Source organism: Melospiza melodia, chromosome 4 (assembly GCF_035770615.1).
Source record: "Melospiza melodia melodia isolate bMelMel2 chromosome 4, bMelMel2.pri, whole genome shotgun sequence".
NCBI lineage: Eukaryota > Metazoa > Chordata > Aves > Passeriformes > Passerellidae > Melospiza > Melospiza melodia.
Genome location: NC_086197.1, coordinates 51,319,131 through 51,339,651, shown reverse-complemented (window position 1 = coordinate 51,339,651; position 20,521 = coordinate 51,319,131). Strand labels below are relative to the sequence as shown.

Here is a 20,521-nt window from a genome sequence, read left to right as displayed (position 1 = left end):
TCCAAAAATTGGAAAACCAGACTGTGGAGTGCATCCGCTTGGTTTGCAGGCCCATATGGCTACAGCAACTATCTCCATTCAGTTTACCTCTCCACACACTGAAAAAATAATGAATTTGGAAGTGATGGAAAAATACTACTTAGAAAGAGCAACACTTTTTCTAAAAGAGCAACACAATTTCTAAAAACATTTCTATATGTATTATCTAAAAGGATATGAAATAGCATTATCATAGCCCATGTTAAGCTGTGCCACCTCATAATACCACTATCACCATCACACAGGACCTGTATGGGATAGATCAATTACCCAGCAGGGTACCAGGGACATCAGGGCATCCCAGGACACCACAGCACAGTGGGGACAGCCTACTGCTGTTGCTTCCAACAGCTTCAGAGGTTTAAAGAAAGAAATTAAGTGCATGGCTAAATGTTCCCTTTCCTGTTGCTGTTTGCACATTGTTAAAGGGACAAGTCCATTTTTACAGCACTTCACAGGTCACATGGAAGAATTCACCATTGAAACCCACACCTGCTTTCTATTTTCAAAATCTCTTTTAATTCTTGATAAGAGTGGACTGCACCACCTAGCATTCCCAACTTTCCTTTGCAACAGGTCATGATCCACAGCAACACTGGCTGCCTGTAACTCTTCACAGCTATGCCTGTAGGCATTTCACACTGAAGCTAGGAAAGTCTGAAACTTCGGGGGAATTGCAGGGAGGTTGGGGGAGATGGATGGTTAGATCTTCTTTGGGAAAAACATCACCTTCTGGCAGATGTTTACCCTATGGATGATACATAGGGAACACCAGAGACCACCAGCAGTACAGTAACTCCCAATCAGCAACAAATGCAAGTCAGAATATATGAAATGTGGAATGTACATGGTACATGAGTTACACTGTCAACTGCAGCAATCTCCTGTTTGGTGAAGCAGGCACAAGGTTACACTTCCCAACACAACAAAAAGTTTCCATTTAAGAAATTTATTGAAGGATGCATCACAGTGACAGTCAAGGAACATTCTGGCTGGATGTTATGCCTCAGGCAAAAATCCCAAAATCAGCCCCACTGTTTTCCACGCCTATGGAAAAAGCCTGTGGATTTTAAATGAAACCACACAATCCAAAATCAGAAGTGAAGCCCTGTGAAGAGGCCACTCCCTGGGAGAGCCTGGGAGTGCTGCCCTGGACTTCACTAGGAAGGTGCCCAGCAGTGATGCAGGCAAAAGGCCGTGTCACAGAGCGCCTTGGAGGAGGAATGGCTGCAGAAGAGCCAGGGCCACGGGAGCACAGGAGAGGCAGCTGCCGCCGTCGCTTCCACTCAAACGCGCGGCAGCTCCGTTACCGCCCAGTACAGCGCCAGGCACTCTGAGGTGTTTTCTGCACCCATGAAAGCTTCTTGACACTGCTCTTGCCTCCACTGTTTACACTTTGAAGGAAGAGAGAGGTGCAGGGAAGACAATTAGCCTGTAGAAATAAATGTCTGCCTTTCAGAAGCCAACTTTTAGCTTTCTTGCATCACATACATGGATAAAAATAAGCAATCAGCCTCAAAAACTGTTGAAGCCCTCGAACACTGAATGGATCTGCTGTAACCTTCCTGGGCACTGTGAAAAACTGATCCTTCCCTCCAGGCACCCTTAAAGGAGTGGTAGGAGAGCCATGCAGCAGATACACTGTGGGGTTTGACTACACTGCTCCCCAGATACATTACATTACATATGGGTGGAAGGGGTTTATCCCCCTGTTCTGTGTTTCAATCTCAAACTCAGCCTAGCCCTGACTTATGGGCAAGGAAAGGGAGGAGTGAACATGGCAGAGGGCTCTGCACCTAATGTCGTATCACCTGCTGTAGCTGCACCTGCACAGACCTGTAGCCAGCCCAGCACCGTCCTGCCAAGAAACATGGGATTATCTGACTCAAGATCCAGCCACTACTTGAGGAAGGGCAAAGCAGAGAGGGAAAATAATTCCCATGGAGTTCAGCTGGTGCAAGGTGACAGAAGGGAAGGAATGTAAGGAGCCTCCAGAACTCACTCCACACACAGGAATTCAGCCAGTGCTTTTGTCACAGGAACATTACTCATTCTTTCCTGCTTCCCTTGTCTTTTGTTACAGAACACAACAAACCCAACACCTACAACAACTAAAGAAGCAATTATGGGCACGTCACTGAAATACTGCAAGGACAGAACTATTCCAAATTCACAGTGCACCCTCACTGCCTGCTGACAATTGTACCTGCTACAGGCCTGACTCTTTACCAGCTCACACCCTGCAACGGGGTGGAGCAGCACTGCCTCAGGTACCATCAACACCTTGCAAACCAACCATGGAGGCGGATGCTGAGCCAGGTTTTCAAATGTGGGCAGCACAGTATCGTTTGCCAAACCCATGCAATGAACGACTGCGTCTTTTCCTTTGAGGTACATCAACAGCTGGCCCCACTGAAGAAGTGATCTAAAACATCTGCTACCCACATTTTGGCGGGGGGTGCTGAGTCAGTATGAAAGCCACTCACAGCAGTAAACCAAAACTGACCAACCAAAACTGAAATTCAATTTAGTTGGTCAAACAGATCTCTTAATTTCCACAGTGCTGCTGGCTAGCAGACAGCAAGCAATCAAATACAAATGTGGACATTTAAATTTCAGTCAAATTTGGATCCTTGCAATGCAAACATACAAACTATACATACCTTTCATCCAGGCACAAGCACTTTCCAGAAAGGAATAATGACACATTGCAAGGGGAGAGTCTGCCTGTGCTGCTTCAGGTATTGATCCTGACACCTAAATGGCATCATCTCAGGAAAGCAAGGTTATTTCCCTTCTCCATGTATTTTTTTCTGGATAGATGTCTTGGCCTGAAATGTTGTTCAGATTCCAGATATCTTGTGAGTTTCAGTGCACACAGGCAAGAACAGAAGGGGCAGTGTCCCGTGTTCTCACAGTATGGTAATTGCTGTTCTTGCAGGGATCCACCCTTCTTCACCACTTCCCTTAACTCTTTCTCTCAAGCAATCACTCACGTGCAGAACAACACACAATGCATCCATCTCCCCTCGGTTTCCTCCAAGTTTAGGCATTCACTTCACACAAGTCAGAAAACATATTTGGCCTTTTATTACTTTTATTTAAAGACCATAAATCCCTCCTTCCTTCTCTGGAGGAGCCAACAGGACTTGTTAAGCCTTCTGGTTCCCTCTGCTGCTGTAAAAAGGTGCAGAGTTTCCAAATGTGACCAGCTGCTGCACAGAGGCCCTGCTACAGTCTTGGAGAACATCCAGAGTTCACAGAGCTCCTGAGAACCTCCCATGGGATGGTGCCAGCCTCCCTGCACTGCTGAGCTGGGGGACACGGTGCTGTGAGCCTCTCTGAGCAGACAGGCTTCCAAAGACCCTCCTCCTGGCCCCAGGGCTTTGGAAACAGGCTTCAGAGCTGACTGTCTGCACAGTGCACAGGGCTAAAAGGAGTGTTCTGGCTCTGCCATAGAGATCAAGAAGTCAAAGCACTTAAGCTTTCAGTTTCTACTAGACTTCCATGATACCATCTTTGAAAAGATCAAAGCCAGGCATCCTGCTCACAGAGACAGAGAGTTAGACAGCAACAGAGCATCTCCTTACCAGCCCATTGACATCCCAGACCCACAGCTACGAAAAAGGGGAGCACAGAGATGCCAACTTCCCAGAATCTCTGCACAGCTGCCACCTGGCAGAGCCCAGGGCTGGTGCAGGGCAGCGAGCCAGGTTGAGCATGTCAGGAGATGTACCATTTCCATATGCAAAGGCAGCATCTACCCCTACTTTACATCCCCTCCAGCTTCCCAAGAGTCAGGGAAAAAGCTCCCACAGTTAGGCAGCTCTTGCTGCACCAAAATGAGAGGCATCAAACTCCCCCCCTAGATGGTTACAGCTGCACTTGCCACTGGTGCTCTCCTGCGTGAGCAGTGAGGAGACAGCAAGCCTCAACATCCCCAGACTGAAACAGCTGCACAAGTACAAGGTTGGTTGGTACACGCTCCAGGGAGGTGGTGTTTCCCAACACTACATTTACACATGTAAAACAGAGGTAAATTGGCACTAGCTGAAAGCTTATCCAGCACCCTGAGGCAGCAGGACTGCCTGTCAGAAAATCACTTGCATTCACCAGGAGAAGGCATTGGCCAACCTGATGGAAACCAATTGTAGAGTATTTGCTGAATCTGGATACCATCCTTAGGCTGCCCTTAAAAATGGGTGGCACGCCAAAGCAGTGACATACTATGTCCTACTGTCCCCACCAGCCACTGACTTCAAGTGTTATTGAGAGCCTCCATTGACAGCTTCTATCAACAGCTTCCATTAACAGCAGTGCTTCAGACACAAGGGCTGAAAATTGTCTAAGAAGGGAAGTACAGTACAAAAGTTCAAATAAGATGCTTTTCTCCAACAAGCACACTTCAGGAACAGAAACCACAGTAAAACACAGTGATTAACACAAGTACGTACATCTAGGTCAGCTCTCAATAACTTGAGCAGATAGCAGGTCACAGACTCATTTCGTGGATGAGTCCTTTCTTTTCTCTTTTATTTTTTTTAAACACAGTTATATTGACTTCAATTAATTTTTCCCACCCTTCAACCACTAGATCAGCCTGATGATGAATTTATCTAAATGAAACAGAAAACACTTTCTCTCACACTAATGATAAGACTAAGAAAGATCATTGTAGCACACCACCAGACATTAAAAGCAGAAATTTTAGGAAGGTTCACAGTAATACTTGAGGCCATGAAATGAAACTGTGCTTTCATTACCAGCTGTGGAGTTTTAGGCTTGGACCTGCTGCTCAAAGTCCACAGAGAGGGTAAAGGAAAAATCAGCCAGTATTTTCATCCTTCTCTGTAATTTGAAGCCACTGAGACATATCTCAGGGTATAAATCACACAACTCTATAAATAAAATAAATTACAATTTTGTACTCTTTGGAAGAAAGCTGACACCAAACTCATGTTGCAAATCCAAGAAAAAATAAGCCTGGCCCACGGCCCAAGCACATAAGAAGCTCCCCCTTGTTCCCAGGGAAGAAGCTTCACCATCACCATCAGTTTGCCATTCCCCAGGGGACTTACAGCTACAGGTAGTCTACAGTACACTAAATGTCTGTCTGTACATAGCACCTCCAGGTAGAGCCAGATGTTTATTAACAGAAAGTGCTACCAGCAAAACTCCTGCAAATCCCTGTGGAAAACTGAACTCCTCTTTTCAGGTAAATAAATGGGGCATCTTCCCAGTTAGTGCCAGTCCCAAGCTCACAGCCCACAGATACCTACAACTGTTTCTCTCTGCTACTTGCAGTGTCCCATTTTTTAAACACTCACTGTCACTTGTGTGACCCGAAGTATGACCTCTCCCTAGCACAGCCTTTTTTAAAGAAAAGCTGCTACATACATATTTAAAAGCAAGAAACCCACTACCAGAAGAATACTTAGTTTTGTATAAGCCAATTATCTTCTGTGGTAAAAGGATCAGATAAACACAGTTTTGAAAGTGTGTGGTTAGAAAATGATTAAATGTATCATTTTGGCTCTTTTGTAACAAATTAAAAGATGAGACTGACAAATTCTTTCATTTCATATCATTAAATAAATCTTCCAACAGAAAATTGTCACTTAAATTCTCTTCATAAACACCCTATTCAGTTTCAAAGTGGAGGACAAAAGTGCATTATAAAGTACTTTGAGAAATTTATTGCTTCTATTGTCTGTCCCCGCTCCCACCCATACTACATAGCAAAGAAAGCAGGAAAACACCTTGGAATCCACCAATACAAAACCAGCCAGAGCTTTGCCTGCCAAAGACACCAGGATCCTTGGTGGTGCCTATAACCCAACCTGTCAGGAGCCAGAGCTGTAGTTCCTGTAAGCCTCTGTCTTCTGTACATGACACAAGCATGACTCTGCAGGGAGTTTACAAGAAATATGAATGAGCACAAGCAGACCCATTTATCAAAATCCTTGGAAAATGGCAAGTTGCATTTCTTACCTCATTTCTAAGAAAATGAGTTTTACGTGGTGGCACATGCCTACCTGCTCCTCCACATCCCCCAACAACCTTGCAGCTCAGGGGCAGATTTCCACTCCCTCTGGGCAACAGCTACAGTGCTATGGATGGCCACTGACAACTCCAAGTGTTGTGGAAACTAGAGATTTAGGAGAGATTACATCATTTTCCCCCATGGAAGGGAAGGCTGGCAGCCAGCTGAATTTTTGTCAGGCATTGGAGAAGGAACACAGGACTGCGTTGAATGACACAAAGACAGAAACAGCATTCATCAACCCAGACGTGTAGCCAATCACCTCTGGGTTTTGGCCACAATTGAATAGAATATGGAGACTACTCTCTGTGTGAGCAGCCCATCCTGATAGGGGGTCTGAGCAGCTCACCCTGCCTCCCAGCTTGCTCTGCCTTTCCCCAGGGTCTCCTCCCCACACCATGCCTGGACAACACCAAAGGGGCCACCAGCTGCTTTTCTCAGTGAGATCAAACCTTTCCTGAGGGTACAGCACTCAGCCAAGCACCACCAGCCTCTCAGATAAATCCATCAGTGATGTCAGAAAGGCGACAGACCTCCACCTAGACTGCACTCCTGTTTTCCACAATCCCATGGGGAAACACATGCAGGCAAAACCTTGAAGTCCACAGCCCCTCCATGGCACTTTTCCCCCAGGTCAGTCCCCACAGCTGTCACAAAATATGGGTGTAAGAAAGCAGAGCAGCAGCCTCTGGCACACCACTACATGATGAACATGGGAACCCACTCCCACCATGAGACACACATTTTTATTTTTCTGTGGATAATCAAAAAAGAGTAGGGACAAACTCCTTGGATAGAGAAAGCTGAGCTCAAATGCCCTACATCCAATTTTAACAGAAATTGTTTGCAGCACTTAATTGCAAGAAAGCCACAATTAATTGTGCTACATTATCAGTAAACACACTGGTCACATCATTAGAGCCATTATTTTTCCCTCCAAGAAATTACATTACTACATTATTGATGCAACAATCCAGTGTAATGAAGTGGTGCTTTGCATCCTTTTTTCTGCTTTACACTAAGTTCACAGAGCTATAGCCCCAATACCAAATTTAGTAAGGGTTCTTTTGGTTGGTTTTTTTTTCCAGTAGGTCAAAAATTCCAGTCAACAACCTAAAAACAGCTGCAGAAGAAGTTAAAGCACCTGTCCCTAATCAACTGCAAAGGCTTGGGTTTCTATTTGATACAACTCAAAATTACAGCTATTTTTCTAAATACTCTGCTTCAACAGTGAGTATTTTTACCTCATATTTTTACTTGGAGAGACTATTTTCAGAAAGGCATTCGAGAGAGATTATGCCAGAAAGCAGTAAAATAGCAAGCAAGCTGCTTATGTAAATACTGAACTTCTTTGAACTTAAGGGGAAAGAAAAGGAGCAGTATCCAGAAGGTCAGCACTCCTAATGAAGAGAGCACATATGAAACGCAGGGAAGGAAAAGTTGCCCATGCCAAAACGGCAAAAGAAAACCTAGAGAAGTGATCATGAAAGGAGCTCAGAACAGTAGAACACTCAGTCCTGAAGCTCTTACTCATTCACAGGGTTACTAAAAGCAATAAAGGTTATTCCTGTCATACTGCAGGAAGCAGCCTCTGTTTGCAGTGCCCATCAGCAGAGCATGGCTCTGCAGCACGAAGGGCAGCAACACCCACATTGCACATCTTGTGCAATGCCTACAAAGGCTGTCCAAGCAAAGCTTTGGCTAAAACACAAACCAGCACTTCCTCTGCAATTATTAATATAGGATTAATATAATCTTTAGAAATAGTCTCCATGTGCAAAACCCCAGCACGTTGTTTCCCAGCCACTCCTTTGCTATTATACAGTTCCACACACCCCTGCTATGCTGGGAAAAGGAGAGGGCTCTTTAGAGTAACTTTAAATTCACTCTTTCAGTCTTGCATCTTGGCTCTTCGCAAAAAAATCAGCAGTTGCTCAAGTTCCCACTTTGCCACTCAGTTCCTTGCATGGTGCAATCACAGAATCCCCAGGTGCCTTCTTGCTGGACCAAATAACACCACTGTGGTTGACTATCACTGTAAAGAAACAGTCCCTGTGCCCCCTCCTCCCCCCCAAATTTCATTATCTTTTCTGCTGTTTTTTCTGTTCTTTCTCTTTTTGGAAATCAGGCTATGAAACTGAACTAATTACTCCAGGCTCAGAGGATGTTTTATGTGGTGTGCTGAATTGTTTAATTTTTCCTTTTGCCATGGCCAACATTTGTGTTTAAATATCAACAACTTTTTCTGCATATCAGTGCAATGCCAACAGCGCTGCAAACCTCTAAAGGAAGAAGGAACAGAACTCACCCCAATGATGCTCCTCAAGTCACAGTCAAGGGGAGAAGTAAACTAACAAGTCTTCATTTCCTTAACACCTCTTCCCTCTAAGTGCTCTCCTTGCCCCAAAGAGGATGTTTCCCAGGGACTCAGCCAACTCAGACCTTACCAGACCAGAAAATGTGTAAATCCCAATGCTAAAGACCCCAGTGTCTGCACTCCACCCTCACTGCAGACAGGAATGTCTTACCAGCACTGTCAGAAGTATGCAACACGGATTGCACAAGGAGTCAATGCCACAGGTTTAAATCTGCTCAGCAGCCAGCTTTGTAGCCAGTTTTGCAGTTGGGATGTGTCTGCACTGTTTGCATGAGAAGCACCTATTAAGCAGGCAGCAGCAGCCTGGCTCCAGGTAAACTTCCACGGAGTCTCAAAACATAGCCCTAGGTTGGGCAAACTGGAGCCATCTGATCTCAGGCTGACACAGGTGGCAGACAGGGTCCCATCCAGAGGAAAACCTTGCCTTGCCTCCTCAGTCAGTGAAAGAAGTCACCTGCAATGGTGGCTGACACCTGAGCATCCAGCCCCAAACCTCAGAAAACACTCTGTGACTCACCAGCTCCTGCCTCACACAGCCTGTAATCAGACATCACCAGCCCTGATAAAGCAGTGTTCTCCCACCCATCTGATAACTCCAGTTCCTCCACAACCTCGAGGTCCATCTCGTGCCTTTCTTCCCCCATGACATCCCTGGTCAGAGGAGGCAGAGGCAGCAGACATCAGCATCCCCATCTGCTCTGGTGGTTTGAGGGCTCTCATCACCACAGGTCTCCTTATAAAACCTGCCAATTATCCCATGCATAGGCAGTTTCTGTGTGCTGAAAAGAGGTGACAGCCCATATATCCTTCCTGAAGATCATCTAGACTATCTGTACACTTAAGAAGGAATGAGTTTTGGCTAGGGTGTTTTTCTCTTGTATTTAATCTTGCTTTAGAAGCATTCAGCCACCACAGTCTAACCACTGATGCGTGTCAGACAGACAGCGTCACCAACTTACTTATCTTGGCTCCCAGCATTCTGCTGCAAGAACATTGCTGCCTAAGCTCATCCTTTGCATTACACTGGTGTTTATGCCATGCCTACATTTAAACCTGTGGAATAGTTCAAACTACTCCTCCTTGTCGTACCCATCCTCTACCAAACATGCTCTTTAAGATGGAAGCAAAGCATCATATGCATTCCCACAGGCAGGCATTTTCCATTAGAAAGACTCTGCCCCTTCCTGCTGTCTGTCCCTGCACTCAGACAGCTTGCAAAACTGTTTTCATTCTCCAGAAACAGTTGATGCACAAGGCAATTCTTTTCTGAGCATACTGGTATAATACAGAACTAGTTAATAGGTAAAGTGCAACAACAGAGCACAGCAGGCCCTAACTACTGAGGCACAGCTATGCTTGGGGTGGGGGTTTTTTCCAGGTTAGAAAAACTGCGTATTTTGAAACTCCTGCTCCTCCTTACTGACAGCATGCCAGATAATTAAATTGAACCTCTTATTTTTAAAATCTAATTTACTTTTGAAAACCTACACTGCTGCTGGACTATTTTTAGAATTTTTCTTATATGGGCCAGCGGAAATAGGCTAGAGCCAGGTAGCACAAGGCCTCACAGATTGTGCAATCTTCAAGCTGAACACCATTAATCAGTGAAACAATGGAAAAAAATCCTTTCAAATTAGGAATAACTATCTGCAGTGAGGTACTGATACTCATCTTCAGTTTTGGAAAAGCTTATCTTAAGCAAAACTAAGCCTGGGCCTACAGCTTTGACTCAGGAGTTTAATTTTTAATTCTGTAATTTGTTACCAAATGCAAGAGCTGATACTGGTGTTTGACAGGCTGTCCTTAACACCAAAATCAGTGGGAATATTGCCCAAACAAGGACTACAGGACAGGTTTAGCACTACCTTTGGAACAGCTTGACTCACACAGCACCCCACACAAGACATGCACTAGAGAAGTTAAATAACACAAGTAGCAGAGGGATACTTTTTCTGAAGTACTGAGTTCTGTGACCCTTATTTTATAAGTCCCTAGGGAAATAACAGCATCAGAGGTACCTGCATCTAGCCCCTAGCAGCTGTGTCTGCTATATGGCAACCCAGAGCAAAATGATATACCTACTCAGATTTACAGTGAATGATTTAGTGAAACCAATTTCTGTGATATGCTGGCATGCAAAGATATGCCCATGTAGTACACCAAAAATAATTTTAAAAAGTCTTCTTAGTATTCTCCACAAAAAAAGCATCTCAGAGGGTAGCCAAAATGACTATGACCTCTGCAATCTCTCTTATTTCTGCTGGCAGCACTTCCCACCAAAGGTCTGGGAGTCCAGCATCCATCCCCAGGCATCTGGCCCACCTTCCCAGGGGCAGCTTGCCTTGCTGCCAGCCACATTCACTTCTTAGAGGTGACAGAGAACTCAAGGTGCTTCATCTGGGGTAAAGAACCTGCAGTCTGGGGAGTACATATGGCCCACAGCATGACAACCTCTGTTTTTCCAAATCCCTGCTGGGTAACATCCCAGAGAGAGGCTTGCAAGACTTGCTTTGCTCTTTGCAAGAAAAAGCCAACCTTCCCTGACTAGCAACTTAATCACGGCCAAACACAACACATAAGAGAAGGCACTACAGCCCAACAGTGTTTATCCAAAACTACCAAAGGGCCAGAGAAACTGCAAAACACTGCAGGATGCAAAGTTTCCTTCAATTATTTAATTGCCTCAAAAATGCAAATACATTCAACATACCTCTGCTGCAACTCCAGCCCCGCTCACTTCCCCCACCTGGGAGCAATATTTCATAGCAGTGCAATTTAAAAACAGGGTGGTTTTATTAATTTTAAAGCCTCAGACTCTTGCAGGTCCAGGTGCTACTCCACAGCACTTGAGGACAGAAATGTGGTCCCTGAAGAGGCCTCTTCTGTAATCTTTTCAGGGATTCCTGCTCTCCTGCTCACTCACCAGCCTGTCCCAAGACCTTTATGGCTGCGTGAAGTCCATGTGCTGTTCACATGAGCAAGGTCTGTGCACATAAGAGCTCTGGAAAAGCCACGTAAGGCTGTGAATTTGCTGACCCAGAAGTATTCCCAGCTCCTCGCGGCTCAGCTGCAACGCCCTCGTGTGCTCCTATCTGCTGGCGAGCACCCCGCCGCCTCCCACACACCCTGCCGCACTGATCCCTCCCTGCACTTTCGCTTTCAGCTGCCTTAAACCCCCACAGAAAGCTTTACCTGTCTCCTGTGCTTCCATTTATCACTCAGAAGATCCCAGCATCTGAAGCACCATGGCAGGAAGAGCCCAGTGCCCAAGGGTCACACCAGCCAAGCTCCCACCAAGCACCAACATCAGGCAGCCACACAGCGATTTACACCGCCCACAGGGATTTACACCAGGTCTAACACCATGCTTTTAAGTGGCCTGGAACCAACTGGGATGAACAAGTCCTTCTTCCCTTATCCACCTCTGTCAGCTTAACTCATCAGGCACACAATCACCTGTCCTGAGGTATCTTGGTAAAGGGTGTCTAATTTTTGTCCCGTTCCTTATTAATCCAGTATTGTTTAAATCAAAGACAATTTCTTTTCCTTATCAGTAATGAGCCAAGAGAATCTCTGTGTGAATCTTTGCGTCTCTTGAGCACCTTTTCAGCCTCCAAGCTGGTTCACATATTTACCACTGGATACCCTCTCACCATACTATAAAATCTCTTGGGTTGTTTTTAGGAACAACTACACCAAAAAAGGCTACTGTGCTTCCTATGAACTCAGCCTAGGAATCAAGGAAGAGGATAAAATACCTTCAAGATGACAGGGACCTCTTCAGTGGAGCCCAAGAAAATGGCCATGTCCCATAAGCCATGCTGTAGTACCTTCTCTTTACCCACAAACTGCTAGAGTAAGGAAGTGTGATGATGCAAGATCATCAGCACATCGGGTTAAATTTAAGTAAATGAGACAAGCCTCAGCAAGGTGTCAGCGTGCCTGTGCCCCATTCATGCTGCTGAACTGATCCACACCAACAGTGGCTCCTTCTTCAGCTGCTCCCAGGAACACGCCTTTCACTCCTGCTGTCAGAACAAGCCAAGAGCTGCCTTCTCAGTGACTCATTTCACCTGATCAGTGCCCTTCTCTCTTCTGTTTTTACAAGACAGAAATGCAGCCCTATGGAAAGCAGAAGGAGTGACTCGACACCAGGTTTTATCTCTTCACATCCTTAGGATAACTATGTTACCTTCTGGGAAAATGGGAAGCCTATGCACTGCCAGACAAATGTGGCCACTGATTGAAACTCTTGGTTGTAGGAAACTCCTGAAAGCAAGGGCAGACCAAGAACCAACCATATGCGACCATTTAGCTGGCACAGTCCTTCACAATGCCTGTGTTTTTTTAGGCTGCCTAACTGAACACTTCTGGCAAAGTAACCAGAGGGTATTAAGCTGGCCATGCAAGCTCTGGGCTAATTTTAATGTCTTTTGAAATCTTTAAAATACTTATCAGGTACATAACAACTGTAATTACAGATTTCTGCAGAGATGGTGCAGTATGTTGCTTTTGGTCAGCAAGTAAACAAGGACAAGAGCAAAGAAAGAAAATAGTCCCTACTTAATTTTTATGCCTTGCTAAAGCCTCCTATATGCTGGGCAAAGGAAAACAGCCTGCAGACAGAGCCATGGGCAGGACTGCTGGCACAAAGGGACTGGCAGGAAGGCATGGCTGCCACGGCTGGACATGATGACCCAGCCTGGGAAACTGAGGCAGCAGGAACCTTGAAAGTGGGAGGAGACAGGGAAAGTGAAGAGGCACTGATGTGATTTATCATCCACCAAGCATCCACTTCAGCCCCCATGAGTACAGAGAACACCATCCTGCTCAGGGACATGAACAGGGGCAGTGCTGCTGCTCATCAAACTCACTGCAAGAAAACACAGCCTGGTGATAAACTCCCTCATCCATCCCCTCCTTGCTTTTCCTGTACATCCTTTGCTGGGCCAGCAACAGAAGTATTTTGCATGAAAGCTACTAATTTCAGCAAAGCACCTGAAAGGAGCCCCTCCCCCCTCTTTTTGCACTCCACATTGGCCAGAAGAAGTTATTCCCGACAGAGGACTTCATTCCCAACACCCATGTGCTGCAGGAAACAACTCTCTCCACCTCTGGTGTCATCTCATAGAGTGGGGCTTTTTTCTTTCACATCTGCATTAGAGGAAAGGTGAGGAAACGACCATAAAGTTTTTTGCCTAACTTCTGAGATAGGAGAACTCAACCCCTAACCAGGCAGGGGAGAAAGGGTTCAGGCTGTAGATGTTCCAAGCCACTGCACTTCCAGGTATTTACTCTGGACAATGTGGAAGGTTTGTGACTGACAACTGCTTGGTATGACACACACTGCAGAAACACCAACACACTAAGAGTGGTGTCTTTTTCATTTTTATTAACTTTGAGCAGTGGCAGAGAGAGCATTTGCAGGAGCACTAGGAAAAGTCATGAAGTTGTCCCTAACGCTCACCTGCACCTTATGTCATCAGCTCACACGATGGCTGAAAAACTACATGAAGCTTGTCAGCACTCAACAAAAAAGCCAGGAACCCAATATACCGCTAAAACTATACTGTTATTCCCCTAACATGCTCCTTGTATACACAATCACATTTCCAATCATCATTCCAGAGCCTCATTTACATCAGAAACTAAGTAATGTAGATGCAGTCTGAAAACTCCCCAGCGTGGCCAAGGCTATAAGTGCTATTAAGGTACTTTCCAACATGACAAAAAGAATAATCATATTGGCAAACATAAGCTTCATTATTATCCTGGGTGCCTCCAGTACATTCTGGGATTTTTTTTAATTTTTTTTTAATGTTAGACTCATAACTGAAACAAATCACATGAATCAAAACATCCAGAGGGGAAACAAACCATCATCCAGTGAGTCAAACCCTCACCTCCCAAAGGGTCTATTTTCCAGTCCTACCATTGCTCCCTTTTCAAGGTGTCCTCTCAAGGCAACAGAGGTTTTCAAGAAGCACACACACTGATGACCCTTCTGTTCCACTCCTGCCAACACTAAGGGTCAAAGCAACCCACCCTTCAGTACAGAGAAGGAGCATGGTTTCTCACTGCCATCTCAGTTCCCACCAGCATCACTGGCCACAAACCACAAACAGGCAAAACCTTCTGCCCTTTGGGGATTTGTCCCCCTCTCCCCCTCCCACCACGCCTGGAATGGAGAGGAGGCAAATTCACAGCTTGTTCAAAGACGATGTGGAAGTTTGCTTGGAAGACTGTCAGGTAAGAGAAACAAGCAAAACTACACATCACTTGTTGCACCACCACTCATGTCAAGTGCCCTGGAATAGATGGAGAAACAAAACAGCAAAGACCTCTAAGTATAATATACTGGCACATATAAGAAACTTCAACTATATTCCTTTTTTTTAAGTAGCAAAAAATACAATGCAAACATAATGGGGGTGAAGGGGGAAGGATGTTCTTGGAAATATAGTTTAAAATACAGCCAAAAAATAGCATTAAACTCTGTTTTGTGTCCAAATATTCCCTATCATCTTAGCCGAAACAAGTTTTAGATTGATTTCTGCACTGCCACTAAGGCCATAATGGCATCCTGAATGGTTCAATTACAGCAAAAAGCAGAGAAGTAACAGATAACAGTATGCTTGCCAGTAAGAGGAGGGTATGGTCTCTGTGTGCACACATGTATGTATACATATGAATCAAAACTGAAAAGAATTTATTGATTTGGTTAAGCTGTGCTAATATATTGGTACTGCTCATTTGCTCAGAGTCTCCCTAGTTCGCCTGAATTAGGAGAAGAGGCTGAGGTTACACTGAGGTTAGCTGACATGTGTCAGCCAAGCCTGACCTAATCCTGGGTTTCTAACTAGTTTGATCTTCTTCTCTAAATAATATTAAGAAGAGGAAGGAACCACAGGGATGTAGCTGGGTTCCAAATCACTATTTTTAGAAGCTGTACACAAACAGACAAGGCAGAGTTGTGCATGGTGACTCCTCCACAGAAAACTCCATCCTGTGATCCCCCAGTTCCCCAGCTGAGTACCTCCCACCAAAAGTTCTGTCACAAAGACATGGACATCCCCAAAGACTGAAAGAGGAAAAAACAATTTTCCTTACTCTGTATTAATTCAAGTGTTTTCTAACACCATCCCTCCTCCCAGTGAAAGAGGACCTCCATAATACCAAGCAGGTGACTTTGAGCTGGACCTGCTATCCAAGGTCCCCCGTTAAAACAACATACATGGATTTACTCCAATGATCTGCACTGGATCCAAGACCGAGGGAAACTTCTCATTCATCTCAAAGCATTTCTCAGATCTGGCATAAAAGTAAGAGTTTGATGAGCAATAAAGAAACTACAATAATATGGCTTAAACCACAGAGGTGCCAGCTTTTACTGCCTTTCATTGAGCACACAGTATTCTTCTCCCCCTGTTCCAAGGGAAATAACACTCCATGCAACTGTTATAGGATGTAAAACGTGCACTGTGCTGTTCAGATGGAGCTCATAATTGAAACATTTAAGCACCAATGAAATCCCAAATGAAAAGTTTTTCATTTTCGTTCAGCCATGAAGTTAAAATTCTGGGGGGGAGGAGTGGAAACTACTATCTCAGAGTGCTTTTAAGGTCTATTTTTTCTGATACAGTAATCAGAAAGATAAGCTCAGTCAATATGCCAGCAGTTGCTGCCATACTCCAGCGGCTCGCTGCCGACGGCATCACCTGCCTTGCCATTGCTATCCCTGCCCTGTCCCACACATGAAGTTATCAAGGGGCTTATCAAGGACGCATGGTCTGCTGCCTGCAACAAATGAAGGAGTGCAACTACCTTCATCCACAGGCTTTTGAGCCTGCAAGAGCAATGAGCAGGCTCCTGTTGGAGAGTGGGGCTCCAATTGAGGCAGCTGTGCACACTCAGGCCAAACACTCCCAAAAGGAGCCCAGCAGGCTCAAGGGCCCATACAAAGAACCAGCTCAAACATCTTTGTCTGAAGGCACATGGCCATCATTCATAGGAAGGAGAAGGTTATCTTGCAATACTGCTCTTATTCAGCAGCTTTCAAGATGACCAAGTATGATATCAGGCTATAAAACCTCAGCTGAAACCACTAAACACTCTGCACAACTTATAGGGAAGCCCTGAAAGGCTGGTTTGTGTCTTGCAGATCCTCAGACCACCTTCCCCAACACTGGTGTTCATAAACTCTGTTAGAGCCATCTTGGACTGCATCACGCACAAACTCATGCTCTTTACACACCTGCATCCCACGATCTTCAGGGGCTGCCTGTTTCACAGTCTGGACGAACTTAAGGGTGTTGAATTTCGCCTGGAAATTTTTCAAAGGTTTGACATTTGCCTCCCAGAGAGAGGCACCTCTCCCCACAAAACTTGTCTGCACATAAGGTACTGCTAGAGTCTGCTTCTGCATGCTTTCCATCCCCAGCCCTCACTCAAATCACACGGGCCATGGTACCTCCAGAAAGGAGCCACCGCTGCTTCTTGTCCACACCTGCTGGACCAAACCCACTGATTCCAGCGCTTGTGTGGTCATGCACAACCCAGCTGCAAAATGACGCTCCAACTTACAGAACCTCATGACTACGAGACCTGTCTCTTCTCCTGGAGAGGTGCAAAGAGATGTGAGAAGTCTGCTACCTGCTCAGTTGTGCTACCATGGTGTTTCAAGTGCTGAGGATGGAGGAAGGATGAACGTGTGGTCAGGCCACTAAACAGAGATGCACCCTCCAGCAATCCAAGCCTTCTGCCACAGATGGCCCCAACAGTTTCAAACCGGTCAAATAATCTCTCACACCCGACTTCCCCACCTGTTTTAAGTGCCTGAAAAGGAAACATTTGCAACCAAACATGGAGCACTCAAGACATGAAAATGGTGAGGACTGTATAAACAGATACATACCTCACTGGTGAAGAAACAGACTGTGTTTAATGGTTTATAATGCCTGGTTTAGTTAGCTTGAAATTACTTAAGAGAAGGCAACACAACCTTGGATTAAAACTAAATAAACATTTACAGCAGTAAAAAATGGCTTTTACTGTAGGGAGGCCTGGCTCTTGCACCTGTAATTCTAAATATATTTAACAGGATGCCAAACTATGTATTATAAGAGGCTAAAAAGCAAAACAACATTATAGATATTTGCACAGAAAGCAGGTAGGCATAGGGAGAGAGGCAAAACAAAATGGATAACTTGCCAGGGTCTGATTCAAACATCTTAGAAAAATGCTATTTTCTCAACTGAGGACTGAGCTACCAAGGAGATTTGTGGCAGCTAAAACTACAAAAAAAATGGAGATGAAAACTCTTTTGTGTCCCTAGAAGGGAGATAAATGAGGGTCAGAATGAAGTTCATTTAAATCCACTGAGCTGATACAGAGGGAGTTAGAGAGAGCCGCAAAACAAAATGAAAGGCTCAGTAGGAGCCTGCACAGCCAGTGCTGCAGTGTCAGAAACACAACACAGTGCCATCTGAAACCTACAGGCACCGTAGCAGGGCTCAAGGAAAAAAACAACGGTGGCACTCCTGGGGAAGCCATGCCTGCCTGCACCAGCGCTGGAATAACACACCGGGGTCCTGCAGCATAAGCCCCCGAGGTCAGATGCATTTTGAGGGGTGGTTCAGCAAAGCCTCCGGGGAGGACATCCATTGCTGGAGTGAAACCACCAGAGGAACAGAACTAAGCAACATCTATTTACAGCAGAGAGGAATATCTGCTCCTTTCCTTCGCTCCCACTCGGCATTCTCCTTTGGGTCTCTTATGGGATAGAAGGTGCCTTAAGACAATAGATAATTAGCTGTAATGCATCCTCTGTGGCTTTAACAACTTAACAAGGCTTATCTGGAGACGTGATCTAGGCTTCCAGTTACCCTTGTTCTCCCAGTTCCCTTCCTCTTCCACACCACCCCCTCCCCAAATATTTGCATCTCAGCGTGACAGGTATTTTGACTTTAAGCTTAATAAAAGTGTTTGCATGTGTCTGTGCACGCTTAGGAGAAGCTATGAAAAAAACCACCCTATTGTAAGTCTGCCTCCCTGAAACACGTCTCGTTCCATTTTCACTTCCCTGACAAACAGAGGGAGCTGAAATAAGGAACATGAACTTTGGAATGCCACTCTACCGAAGGACAACTTATTAAAAACATTAGATTCATCGTTTAAAAAACGAAGGGAAAAAATGCTCAGGAAGTCGATGCATCACGGTGCTGCATTTGTGTCAAGCTCTGAGTAAACATGCAGCAACATGAATGAAATCTGTCCAGAAAGACTGCATTTCAGCGCCAACCACGCAATCGCTGGCCAAACCACTGCATATGTAACAAAAGTTTGATCTCGACTGCAAGCGCTCGGCTGCGCTTCTGTCATTTCCTGTGGAAAACTGAAGCTCTGAACCACTGTCTCTCAGCCAGCCCTCGCCGACACCCAGCCAGCTGCCCCTGAATTCACGCCGCGGCAGAGCCGTGCGGGGGATGCTCGGCTGCTCCCCTCCAGCCCTCCCCGGGCCGGGCACCGCCGTGCAGGGGCAGCCGCGCCGCCGCTCCCTCCCCAGCCCCAGCCCCCGGCCCCGGCGGCAGGTGCGGCGGCGGCGGCGGCGGCCCGCCCAGCGCCCGGGGGGGCGGACGGGGCCCGCCCGCCGCAACAGGTGGTCGGTGGCGCCCGGTCCCGCCCGGCGGCCGCACTTACCGCTGGCGTTCTTTCCGCAGATGAGGTGCTGGTAGGGCTGCAGCAAGCCCCAGAGCTCGGGGTCGTTGTTGACCGTCTGCTCCAGCGCCTCCAGGGTGAAGCGGGGCGCCTCGGCGCCCTCCTTCTCCTTCTCGGCCGGGGCGGCGGCGGCGGCCGGGGGGCGGCCGGGCGGCGGGAGCGGGGCGGCGGGACCGGCCAGCACCCGCGCGTGGATGTCGCGGAAGAGGCTCTCGGTGCCGGCGGTGAGGTAGATGGCGGCGTGCTCGTGGATGCGCAGGGCCACGCGGCTGTCCACCATCCAGCGGTAGAACTTGCCCACGGAGAAGGCCAGTCCGCACCGGGCCGACTTGCCGCGGCTGAAGCGGTCGCCGCCGCTGCTGCTCATGTTGTAGAGGGAGAGGGCGCCGAGGGCAGCTGCCGTGCAGCGGGCCGCCAGCGTCCAGCCCAGGACGATCTCCATGGCGCTCCGCACCTCGTGCTTGGTGCACTTGGCGAAGCGGAGGCTCAGTCTCTGTGCCTCCCGAGCGATGCGCACCAGCGCCCGGCTCACCAGCGTCGAGAGCCGCGCCGCCGCATCCCGGCTCCCGGGGCTGGCGGCGCCCGGCGCCCGCGGCTCCCGGCGCGGCGGCGGCGGCAGCAGCAGTGCCTCCACCTCCTCCAGGCTCCAGGGGACCTCCTCAAGGTCGGGCAGGAGCCGGGAGCACTGCTGCCCCGCGCAGTCCAGCACCTCGGAGTCTTCCGCTAGGACGGTGTTGACGGTGTCGAAGCTGTTATGCCGACTGTGCATGGAGTCAGTTAGGTGCGGCCAGCAGCTTCCTCCATAGGGGTACGCGGGGTGCGAATCCGAGCAGCACAGCGACAAGTTGGAGGAGCGCACAGAGTCCGCCGCACCACCATACCCGGAGTCCAGCGTCAGGTCTTCCAGCGTCCTCACCGCCGTCTTACCTCTCCGGGCCATCGCCGCACTTCATGCTGCACCCGACGGACCCGGGCGGGGAGCGGCTCACGGGAACGCGGAGGGAGAGAGCAGCGAGCGGGCGCGGCGCGACCCGCCGGCCGATTCGCTTCGCCCCGCTCCGCCAGACGGCAGCGAAGCGGCGGTGCTGTCTGCGCCCTGCTCCTGCTGCTGCCGCCGGCCGAGCCCCGCTGCCGGCCCCGCTCCTGCACTGCGCCGCACCGCCGGCCCGACACCGCACCGCAGCGCAGCACCGGCCAGCGGGCGCGGGGGGCGGGGCCATGCAAAGCGCCGCCGGCTCGCAGCCAATGGGGCGGCCAGAGGGCGGAGACATGCAAAGCAGCGCGCCCGGCGGCCAATGGGACGGCGCCCTGCGGCGGCCGCGCCTCCCTCGGCCCCGCGGGGCCGC

General features: G+C 47.6%; 1 protein-coding gene across 2 annotated transcripts in view; it reads right to left on the bottom strand.

Moving 5' to 3' along the window:
• The window catches only part of ABTB3 (ankyrin repeat and BTB domain containing 3), a 162,535-nt gene extending 142,320 nt beyond the window's left edge, over positions 1–20,215 (bottom strand). The window contains exon 1 of one of the 2 annotated variants that reach the window (XM_063154388.1): positions 19,158–20,215. In XM_063154388.1, the coding sequence (XP_063010458.1) occupies positions 19,158–20,115 (958 nt within the window). In that variant the 5' untranslated portion in view covers positions 20,116–20,215. The remainder of the gene's footprint in view (positions 1–19,157) is intronic. The other variant, XM_063154389.1, reaches the window with a different exon arrangement.
• Positions 20,216–20,521: the final 306 nt, after the last annotated feature.